The 12247-nt window shown below is 29.4% G+C and overlaps 3 protein-coding genes across 4 annotated transcripts in view; 2 read left to right on the top strand and 1 right to left on the bottom strand.

The window, feature by feature from the left end:
* Positions 1-1335, top strand: part of LOC140040333 (E3 ubiquitin-protein ligase UBR3-like) — a 54481-nt gene extending 53146 nt beyond the window's left edge. The window contains exons 33-34 of the mRNA XM_072086196.1: positions 58-197; positions 507-1335. Coding sequence (XP_071942297.1) covers positions 58-197; positions 507-621 — 255 coding nt within the window. The 3' untranslated portion in view covers positions 622-1335. The remainder of the gene's footprint in view (positions 1-57; positions 198-506) is intronic.
* A 182-nt stretch (positions 1336-1517) lies between these two features.
* Positions 1518-3965, bottom strand: LOC140040341 (uncharacterized). Its single transcript, XM_072086208.1, has 3 exons — positions 3895-3965; positions 3393-3520; positions 1518-2412 (listed from the first exon to the last, which is right to left on the bottom strand). The coding sequence occupies exons 2-3, from the start codon at positions 3469-3471 to the stop codon at positions 1676-1678; spliced, it is 816 nt and encodes a 271-aa protein (XP_071942309.1). The 5' UTR covers positions 3472-3520; positions 3895-3965; the 3' UTR covers positions 1518-1675.
* Positions 3966-4244: 279 nt separating this feature from the next.
* Positions 4245-12137, top strand: LOC140040318 (pituitary tumor-transforming gene 1 protein-interacting protein-like). 2 transcript variants are annotated; one of them, XM_072086178.1, is made up of 7 exons: positions 4245-4539; positions 5163-5221; positions 5525-5630; positions 6250-6361; positions 6858-6923; positions 7125-7171; positions 9838-12137. In XM_072086178.1, the coding sequence occupies exons 1-7, from the start codon at positions 4425-4427 to the stop codon at positions 9885-9887; spliced, it is 555 nt and encodes a 184-aa protein (XP_071942279.1). In that variant the 5' UTR covers positions 4245-4424; the 3' UTR covers positions 9888-12137. The 2 variants fall into 2 exon arrangements, with proteins under 2 accessions (XP_071942279.1, XP_071942287.1); XM_072086186.1 differs by lacking the exon at positions 9838-12137 and adding an exon at positions 8077-8707.
* Positions 12138-12247: the final 110 nt, after the last annotated feature.

Here is a 12247-nt window from a genome sequence, read left to right as displayed (position 1 = left end):
GTCTTTTTGGTTGCAGTATGTTCTGTATTATAATTGTATATTTTGTTTCATTGATAGCATGCAAGTGTGTGTGGATCTGGTACTGCCATATACCTGTCCATTGATTCCTCTAATATAATGATATATCGAGGCAATCGGTCCTGTACTTGGTCATCTGTTTACCTTGACCATTACGGAGAAGAAGATAGTGGACTCAAGTAAGAAATGCATTGTATAATAAACATAACCAAATTAAAGTTTATTTGCCTAACCCTGTTTCCATTTATCAATAAATGCACTGATTATATTTAAATAACATAGTATAAAACTTACTCCAAATAACGAGAGGCAAGGCATGGTTCCTTGGGTGCTGTGTAGGATGGCAAAAAAAGTACTGTACACGTCACACATGCAATATATTATTAGTGACATTAAAGAAGAAACAAAAACGAAAAAAAACCCATTAAAATTATATAATACTGTTAAATTGAGTGATAGATTGAATTTACCTTTTGTTCTTTTTACAGGAGGGGTAAGCCTCTTATCTTAAATGAAGCACGTTACTCATTCCTTGAGAATCTATGGAGGAATCATACACTGGATCACAACTGTAAAAGGCTAATACAAATGAACCTATACTAGAAAACAACTAAAAGTTCATCAAACAAAATATGAACAAAAAGACTTTCTGCAGTTAGAAAAAGTTTCATAAATCATTTCTGAATTTAGTAGAGAAATTCTGTTTATTGTGAATTTAGTTTGCTTCGATTTTATGAAATACAGGTATTTTAAGAGTGTCATAATTGTTGGTTTGAGAAATAGAAACATAATTTTTAATGGCTTTTGTGTGCAATAACAGATTTGAAAGTTTATCTAACTAAAACATTTAATTCTAACACATAAAAAATATTCTAGAGTAGACAAATAAAATAAGACAAGTAATCTTAAGTATGCGCATAAACCCAAGTGTGTTAGTTGGCTAAAATCACGTTCTAATGTAGATTTAGACGGTACAAACCCCTAACCCCCTAACCCCCTAACCCAACGATGTGCTGTATGTAGGTTTAGACCTACTACAAAACATAGTTTGTAATATACATAACTTAGATATTTTACCATATATAATGGCCATATATTAATTTAACTTTATTATTATATATAAAGAACTTTAATTTGTGTGATTTAGTTTGAGAAATAATAATAATTCTATTCTAAATATTTGCTCTTTAACTAATTATTGATTTTTAGGGTAACAATTATGACATAATAATAATTTTTATTTATTTTTTTCTTGTTATGATCGCGACTAATGTTACTTACTCTTCACACAAACTATAAAAATAATACATGTAATGTTAAATAATTAAACATTTACTATCTTGTGGAATTAATGTGAAATTGTACAATGTATTAAATGACATACTAATGACATACTACCCTTGATTTGATGAAATACATAATTGTTAGACATGATATGATTAAACCATGTACATTTATTATCCTCAACAGTATAACAGTATCTTACCAAAGTACAAATGATATATTTTTATTTCACCCATTTTAAAAAGGATACCCTTCCAGTTTAGCCTAGTGGGTTGATGAATATTCAAGGGCCTCCAATAAAAATGAAAATCATTACAACAAACAATTATATACAGTAGGTAATTAAATAATCAATAATAATCAATAATAATCATTATAGCTTAGCTACAATGTTTCCTACTCCAAGATTTGCGCGAACGAAAACCTTTTCTGGATTTATTTTGTCAACAATGTGAGCATGAAGCCCAGTGTATTTATCATACCAAACTTTAACAACAAGTTTATCGCCAAGATTGGCTTCACTTTCATACGAAGACCTAAACTCCTGCATTGTCAAAATATCATTAATTGTTAAGCTACCTAGCACCGTTGAACCACCGCCTGCTATGAACGTATTCAAAACATGTCTGATGTACGATGTTTGTGTAGCATGGCCATTTGTGTCGAGATCTGTGTAAACAACCGTGATATCCATCTTAAAATAATCGACTGGACAAGTAAATTCTTTCAAGTCAAATTTCTGGTTTGCTTTTGACAAAGGATGTGATTTTATGACCGCTTCGCAAAAAAACTCGGGCAAGTGCATACTCTTACGCGTTTCCATGTCAACATAAACAAGGTTAATGCGATTAGATGCAAGGGTGTTACCATGGTTATCCGATACAAGTTGCAAGGCTGAGTAAGATGATTTTCCACAATATGTGATGTCTATAAAATGCTGAAAACCAACATTAGGATTGGTAAGATATGTGTATGCATTTGGATTAATGCTAACATGCTGATTTCGGACAAACACCAAACCACCATTCAGTTTTTGTACGATAAGACCATTCCAATCTTTATCAAACAGCATCACAAATATTTTAGTAAATGAATACCAGTTGAGAGAACCTGTGAATATAAAATATAAATTTTTAATTTATAAAAGAAAAGGTCAAACTATTCTCTAATTTATAAAATGTTTTTTAAAGATGTATTGTCCCTTTGACTAATTCCCAAAAAATAAAAAATAAAAGATTTTGGAAAAAGGTGGCTCATTTTGAAGTATCATAATAATTATCATAATTATCATCATAATTATTATTAATATACTATCACCAAAAATTTTTCGAAAAAAAAAATCATTTAACTGAAATACAGACGTTTTTTTGTTAAAAAAATAACTTTGACTTCCAGTCAAAGTTTTTGATCAAAACATATCCCATAATGAAACGCGCTTGTTTGGCTACTCTGTATGCATAATCATAAAACTTCCTTATGATCTGTGTGAAAATACCTTCTCAACCGTGACGAGTTGTAAACAATCCTAATTAGCATATGCATAATGCATACTCATGGTTTGAAATCTTTGTTTACTTTCGCTCGCGACGATTTTGCAGATGAAATGTAATCAAACTAATTTACCTGTTAATTACGTAAACTTCTTGTTTTTGGCTCAAATTTTCGACTTAAAGTGAATAACTTTAATATTACTTTGATATGGCCACTTTAAATTTAGAATATTTTGACCTCCATTTTTTTGTGTTTCAAGGAACAATACATCTTTAAACAAACTTACAGCACAAAATTCAACATAACTTGAGTTTCGACACATTTCACCTTTATATTTTTTACCAGAACATATGAACTTTCATTCAAATATTCTATAATTATTTATCTGCCTATGTCGTCATTGGGAACATCATGCATGATAACATTTCTCAATCTATTATTTACTAAAGTTGTGGCAGTATAAAACATTAAAAATATCAATACAATACATTAAAACTATATACAGTAGTAAACAAGTAAACAAACTATCTTTGGAATGTTGTGTTGGAAACATGAATAGAGTTGTGGACAAATGATTTCCTACATCGAGTGGTACACACCTGTCTTTGTCTCGAACAGTAAGCCGTCAATCCCATCATGCCATTGTTTTACAGCTGTTTTTTCTTTGTTGAAAGTCATTTTCTTATTATCTTATTATTGTCTCGTTCTCAATAAATAATGCTGTGACCTGAAAACAGACATATCCATCCATTATCACAGTATACTACTTAGATTAGACTAAAAAGGCACTTTCTTAATTGAATAAATTTGGCTGAGTAAAGAAGATTACTACATACAAATTGAACTTTGTAAATTGTATTGTGTTTTTAAACAACCTAAAATTGCTTTGCCTCTATCTATTGGAAGTTTAGTAATAGTACTAGTCTAGTTTTAGAATGACTTGAAGAAGTTCAATGCTGGTACTCTGCTGGTAGGCATTTTTAATCAGAGTCAGTCTATTAAACAGACTTCTCCCATTCTATATTACATAATGGTGGTTGACCCTAGAAATGTAAACTACATTATATTTCTTTCTTTGTTTTAAGTAGCGCCATCACTTACATTAACTATTATGTAACATCATGTTCAGGACTTACAAGTTTAAAAACATGTTATTTGTTTTTGTCGTCACGGGTTAATGAGTTTTGTTTGACCTGCGGAAGGTGATGTCGCCCTCTTGATATGAAACACAATTTTACTTTTAAAATTTATAAAATATTAAATTTAAAATGATTCAATATCATTATTTATTATCGTCATATTTATTAAGTAAATCATCATTGTTTTTATATTTATATCGTGTTCTAAAGTTTAAAAAACAAAGATAAACCAAACAGTGTTCACGGATGCGTATCAATCGGACGATAAAAATAAGTTTAATGACCTTTGTAAACAATACGGAAGTGATCGAATTATCGACGACGTACGTAAGAAAGAAAACATTTTTGATAATTGGGTTGATTTTTATATTGTGTTGTTTTCGATTGATATTTTAGTACTTTCGTTGAAATATAAATTGGAAAGAGAAATTAAATATTGCATTAAATAACTAAACTATCCAGTATTACCGTGTGGTGTAAATAAAAAGCGGTATGATGTGTTTAAAAGGCGTTTTATTGTTGGTGGTGCTAGGCACACTGCTATCGACTGTGTTATCAACAGCCACTGATGAACCGACTTCGGCTAACCCAACGACGCCTGCGCCAAGTAAGTACATAGATAGGCCTAGAGCCCAGGTTAAGCTATTTGTGTGGAGTATGCTTGTAATAGTGGAAGCAAATATAGCTTTATATTTGTTTATTATGGTGGCAATCATGAATAGGCCTCTAGTAGTACATACACTACATACAGGTAGTCGTGTAGAAAGTAGAACAAGTTATCACATGATGATGACAAGTCACAAGTTATTAGGCCTAGGGCTTTATTTTTTTCATAACCTCATTCAACAGCGGGAAGCCCGCCCCTTTACAGAATGGAATAATATATAATATATATATCTTAAGACCTATACAATACAAAGTTATTATACATTACAGTCTTACTAATTTTATTACAAAAACAATTATAACGGTAAAAAAACAGATCAATAGAATTATCTTTTATTTTTATCAATTATTAAAAAGAAGACAAATGCCTGAGATAAATCCATTCATAAATACATTGATACGGCACATAAAGAAGATTACATTTAGAATTACGAGAAAGACAACCAACAGCTTTTTAACATGAAAGGAAAACAAGGAGATAACATTACAATTGATAATTATTAAACAAAATTTTAATTTTATTGTTTATAATTAAATAGCAATGATTTGTTTTTATTTGTGTAGCATGTGCAGATATGAGTGGTTCAGATTGTGACAAGTGTCTTAGTATTCCTGGTGGAAAAGTAAGTTCTTTTTAAAGTAAAATGATTGTACTATTATTTGAGTCATTTGATACATTTTTATCATGGACAGGTGTCACTCATCATGGACAGGTGTCACTCATCATGGACAGGTGTCACCAAAATCTACATTTGTTTACATACAGTTACGATCATCAATACAGATATAGAATAAAAATTATGTTTTTAAAACAATTAATATTAAGATATTTATTTACTTTATCATTATCATAGATCTGCGCTGTGATATTCTGGTAAAGATTGCTTTAAAAATGCTTTATTATTATACTGTTCTTTCTTTAAAAGTGTTTCTACTGTTCAACTGAGAACAAATGTGCGGATTATCCAGTCGGAGATATTTTTCCAACCAAAGATTGTAAATTGAAAAATGCAAGATGGGGAACATGTAAAAGTAAGCTGTTGTTTTCAAACATTACAAATTAGATATTAAATTATGTTTTTTGTCCAATGTTTCAATTGGGACTGTGTATATTGTGTGCTCTAGTCAAGATGAGGAAATATTGGTTGTTTTAGCTCAAAATTTATTTGATTTATTAATCACACTAGCAGTGAATTGTGGCAATTTTTACAATGTTTTACTTTTACTTTTATTTCGGAAACGGACGTCTATAGTTACAAAATTAATTGCATAAATAAGTTTAAATAAAAAAGGCAGACACAAAAAAAATACCGGTATCAGATCATCTCAGGATCTCCATCATTTTGTTATGGAGCCTGGATGATTTTAATGTGTTTTATTTGTAATACAAACAAATTCATACTATATAAATTGGAACATTAAAACAGACTTGAAGATTTATCAGAATTTTAGACATCCTTATTTCTTACTTTATAGGATGTCTAATTTATAAGGATATTTGTATTCTTTAATATTAAAATGTGACTTAACTTTGTTTGTGCAAAGGTGAAATAAAACAATGTTATACTATTTACTTGTAATCTAGTGTAGGCCTAGTAGTAGTGTGTGATGTATAGCAGATAGTTTTTATTATTACTGTATTTTTTTCTAGTAAACTTTCAAGCCTTACTGATTAGTATGGGAGTGATTGCAGGCATCATCCTTATAGCAATTACATATTGTGTCTGTAGATGTTGTTGTTGTAAGAGTAACAACAGTGCCAAGTGAGTATATTATTGCATTACTAATGGATTCATTCAACACACATTTATTTAACAGTTCAAGAAATAAAAGAAGCATACATTCACAATAACTTAAATAGGAAAAATAAATAAGAACTGTTTCACTGGTAGAACCTGAACCTAATTCTAGCTTTTGCATTGCAAATGGTGTTATGTGCAGTGTAACCTGGAAAACTGAATTTTCTGCTCATAAAATGGATCATAAATGATAGACATCAGTTGTTAGCTTGATTCTAATCTACTGCATTGTTGACTTTGTTGTTCCACAAAGTAATAAACTAGTGTCCGGATACAAACCCAACACTAGCAGCTGACTTACTTTCAACAATGGAGAAAGTGTTGCATGTTAAGCTCACAACTATCATTGTCACCATCATGAATAACTAAAATGGATCAATTCAATTCAATTCATCAACATTTCATTCATCAGACAAGTTAACCATTCTATTCTCATCAATTGCTTGTTTTCTTCCTAAAGATGGGCTAAAGAAGATGCAAAAGTTGAACGCCAAAAAGAAGACAGACAATTAAGACATGACCAGAAGTATGTGCATTTTTTAAAATCTATATCACCCTGCTCCTTTTAAACTTAAGTTCAGTACTTATCAGACCAGTCTACTGTATCATGAATTCCACTATGGTCACCACTTTCCTTTACACTTGGTTGTTTCCCTTCATTGGTCAAATATGTTATGGATAATAATAATACTTTTATTCTAACTTACAAATGTATATTTTCTTTTAGGAAAGCAGATAGAAAAGCCAGAAATGATGAAATTAGGCGTAAATATGGTAAGCATAGTTTTAAATACAAAGAACCATAAACTTCATATGTAAATATAACAATCGAACAATACTACTTATAAACCTAAACCACTCCTGGCAAGTTTCCAAATCACCTTTGATATGTAAATGAGGGTCTATTGTATATCAAATAATTAACCCTTTTATATGGTCCTGTCAAAACAGGATACAAAATAAATACAAAAAGAATTACAAAACAGAATTCGGTGAAATAATAAGAAGGAACCAACATTCCAACCCTGAAAAAAAAAACCCATTCCTCATACTATTTATTCATGCTCAGCAGGAGATGCATTTCAAAAACCAGTTTCATGATTTAAATAAAATCCATACGGTAGCAACCCGTTGGCTCTATATTAATAATAATATGTTAATTATTCTTTAGAACTAAATTCGTTTTGAAAGAAAGAAATTTGTCGTGTGTTGTCTTCATTTTCAATATTCTTCAGCAATTTCATTATATCATATCGCCTTTGTTTAAAAAATATAATTTTATTGAATTCACTAAATTATTCTAAGTAATGTACTTATATTAAAATAGAATATAAATTATAATAATAATAATTAATGCTCATCAACAAATTAAAAATAACCTTGAAAATTGCAATAATAAAGTATCAAAATCAAACAATTTTCCTTACAACAAATAAATACAATTTTTGCAACAAAAAACGTCATCACACAATAATTGTAATGTAATGAATACATACACTACTCCATAGGTCTTTACGTCATCACACAATAATTGTAATGTAATGAATACATACACTACTCCACAGGTCTTTACGTCATCACACAATAATTGTAATGTAATGAATACATACACTACTCCACAGGTCTTTACGTCATCACACAATAATTGTAATGTAATGAATACATACACTACTCCACAGGTCTTTTACATGACGATGGCAGTGACTGATCTACCTTCCTCCTTCTTTTCATTCTTCTCATCAACTTGTCTTCGTTTTTGTTAAAATTTAAATTAAACAAATATATGGTTTATATTTTGCTTGTAGAATTAGATAAAGACATTTTGTAAGTTTTCGTTATAAAGGTAGGGAGAGATTGTGCGAATGATGTTGTAGCTTAATTCATGCTCAATTAGAAAACTTAGATGTTTAACTTGCAATTACTATACAAATGTATGCAATATTTATTTAGAACGAAATATTTATTTAGGACACTATAAGAAAGGACAATAAAATTTGATTTGATATAGACTTGTTTTACAAAAATAAATGTCGATGTGAATAGATCTGTTTTGTTCATTTCCTCTGTCTTCTGAAGGATTCATATTCACAATCATTTGTTTGCCTGCCTACCGTACTTAAAATAATAAATAATGCAGATGTACTTAAAAAAGCTAATTTGTATGCAAATAACTATTTAGGTTAAAGGTCAACTAACTGGATCATTATTTTAATTTATACTGTAAACTAAAGCACTATAATTGAAAAAAAAACCATATTATTAAAAGAATATTATTAAATTAATTTTGACAAGGAAAATAATTATAATCTTGCTAATAAATTAAAATCTAGATACAATAACTAAAAATTAAACGCAACTCGTAAATGTTAGGTTAAAGGATAAATTAATAGTAACACTTAAACAAGCATATTAATAGTAAATTAATTTTTTACAAGAAAAATAAGTATAATCTTGCTAATAAATTAAAATCTAGATACAATAACTAAAAATTAACAGCAACTCGTAAATGTTAGGTTAAAGGATAAATTAATATTAACACTTAAACAAGCATATTAATAGTAAATTAATTTTTTACAAGAAAAATAAGTATAATCTTGCTAAGAAATTAAAATCTAAATACAGTATCTTTTAAAAATTTAACAGAAATTGTGAAATCTTAAATTTTAGTTTATAGGATAAACTAAATCGCTTTGCTAATTTTTAGATTAACCTTTTGTTTTTGTTTTTTTTTGTAGTCAGTAAATGATATTTACTTTTTTTCTATTCTCATTTTCATTCTCCCATTGCTGGATGACTTTCCACACTTCACCATCTGTCCTGTAATACTTTTATTAACATTCCAATTTCTGAAATTTCTAATGTTGTTTTTAAATAAAACTTAATTTCTTCAATGGAAGATAATACTTTTAATATCCTATCTCCAACCATTCCTATATTTCATAATGGTAGTTGATGGACTGTGGATGTAAATGTACAGTACAGTAGTGTGTACCTTGTAATGACCATGTATAAGCAGAAAGTGTATGCTTAGAACAGCTTATGCTCAGTATTGTTTTCAGCTTAGTTCTCATTCAAAATTTCAATATGGTTGGTATTCAATTTAATATTGGTAAAAATTCTCCCAGGTTACCAACAACAATGATGCCATATTGAACCAAAATTGATTTCAAATTAATTTGCAAATATGTTTTTGTTTAAAGCTCTGTCTACACTGTCATACTAGTTTGACAAAAAAGTGTGATGTGCACAAATATGGTAGTAGTATGACATCATTGTGTCCATATATGGTCACATCACATTTTGTTGTCGCATAAAGTTTGGTAGTGTAGACAGAGCTTATTATTATGGTTTGTTAATTCCATATATTATTTTTTCTTTGCTTTTTACACAATGCACTCTTTATTCATTTGCTTTTACACGTTTCTTTTGTTGTGCTTCAGGCTTGACCACAGACGATGACGGCCAGTATCATCGGCTTGAAGATGTTTGAGATGCTACTTAGTTTCCCATATATTATGTTCTAAGTTTATCTTAAATCACCCTCATTATAATTCCCTTCAACTATTCTTTGTTATATCTGTTTAATGCACCTAATACCCCTTTTATATTGCCTATCGAAACTCCAGAGTTTAAACACACAAGGGTGTCAACACCATCGTTTAGAATCGTGAGGTAGTTTCCCGAATGATTGTAAAATCAAAATGGTACTGGGTATGACCAACTAGCGTTCTTGTCGCCCTGATGTGTGTGTAAATTCCAGGTTTTGCTAAACAATGTGAAAGGGCTATAATCGGGGAAGACTGAAATGTAATTTCACTCTTCCTTGGTATAATTAACTAATGTTTGTTCAATAATATTTAGTTAATAACGTTATCATTTTAAATATGGGGAACTTGAATATTAATACAATTTTATTTTTATCTCAATCGTCTCATTTTCAATGTAAATAACAGATTACAAAAACTGCAGTTCTCACCTTCCATGAATATAGATTATTTTAAATACAGAAGTTTATATTTTTATTCTCACTCAGATTGTTCACTATTTTACTTAATAAATCCAAATTTATAAACATAACATTTTAGTTATCTGTGATGAACTTGTAAATTTACTTATAATATCTCATTTTTACTGATATGATATTGTTGAACTTTTGTTTTTATTCAACATTACATTGTATTAAATATTAGAATGAATGTACAATATTGGTTTGATGATACATGTAGAGTCAACTATCTGATGTACATACCCCTTGGTCTAAAAGCAATTTGTAAATGCAAATTTTATTTCAATATCAGTCAAAGTCACCTTTACTCATCCATTTTTTTTCCAAATTATAATAACTTTTTTCACAAAAATCTAAGTTTTCCAAATATAACAATGATCGTCCCTAAAATAGCCGAGGTTTTTAAATTAGAAGGTTGACTGTATATAATCAAACAATATAATAAAAACACTAATAAAATACTATTTGTTTCTTTGAAATAAATTAATGCTTAGTTTCATAATCAGTTTCAGTGGCAATCACTAATATTCACTAAGCAACAATGATTTATGTTCTTATCTTTAAATGTTGCTATAAAAATGATGAGCATAAATATTGAGTGGAAGTGAGTTGTTCTTAGACTAGATGTGTAAATTTAACTAGAGCTATAGCTTGACCGATAGAGGTATGTAATAAGTATGTAATATGAGAGTGTATGAACAAACCGTGTTATATAAGAATAGTTGTATACGCACAGAATAATGTTGACCAATCAGAACCCTACATTTAATTTACAAACTGCTTTATTTGGGTTGTCATAAAGTTGCCAGAAAATGTATACATAGAAGTCGTATATTCCCCTGTGCCAAATTGTGTGTCTTGTGATTGATAGAAACTTAGGGGGACCACACTCATTGTAAACCACCCTCACAGTGTCACTAATACAATCATTATTAAAAGTATACTTACTGTTTAAACCTATTCTGTTTATCGCATAATTGATATTAAATGGATTGTAACAGAATGATTACTATTGTATTTGTAAATTTTCATTGCATTTAGGTATTAAGATTATACAATATTGTTTAATAATTACATTTACTATTTGATTTAACTCTATGTATTAAAATGATTTTAATGACATCAAAATTATTAATGAAATGTATTGATTATTACATTAATATTAACAACCACAAACTTAGTACAAAGTTGGTGGAATTAGTCTAAAGCTTGGTTCCCACTTGGATGCAACGCAGCGACATAAGCACAACGCAAGTGAGTTGACCAATCACAAGGGACAGTTCAGATGATCCATTGGTCAAATTACTTGCGTTTCCCTTACATCCTTTTGTGGCGTCCTAGTTGGAAACAAGCTTAAAATAATAATTTCATTTATTTGTTCGACATCATGTCCTGGGACCCCAAAAGCAACCGATTCATCATAACATTATGATGTCTGGGCGCCCAGACATCATCATTCTTCCTTGGTACAAATGAATTATTAATGATGGTATGATAAATAAATGTAATGTATGTTAAATAAGAATGAGTATGAATGAATGCATGTAGACTTAATTAAGCACACTTACAGCAGATACACATGTTACTAAAATGTTTAACATCTCGCAAATAAAATATTAAATTAAAGATTAAATTTATTATAAAGAATGTATGCAAATATTATGCAGATTTGCTAGGTTATCTTAAGTTTGACCTTGAAGTATAGTGGTGTAATAAACATTTTGTTCAAATTAATTTGTGTACTGAGTCTGTTTATTATGTTTGTTTACATGATCAACAAATTACAATACAATTGATTAATATTTGTCATCCATGTTATTCTATCTTTAACGCCCTCTATACGC

Source organism: Antedon mediterranea, chromosome 1, assembly GCF_964355755.1.
Source record: "Antedon mediterranea chromosome 1, ecAntMedi1.1, whole genome shotgun sequence".
Taxonomy (NCBI): Eukaryota; Metazoa; Echinodermata; class Crinoidea; order Comatulida; family Antedonidae; genus Antedon; species Antedon mediterranea.
Note: the sequence above shows the minus strand (reverse complement) of the source record. Positions and strands in the feature narration are given on the sequence as shown.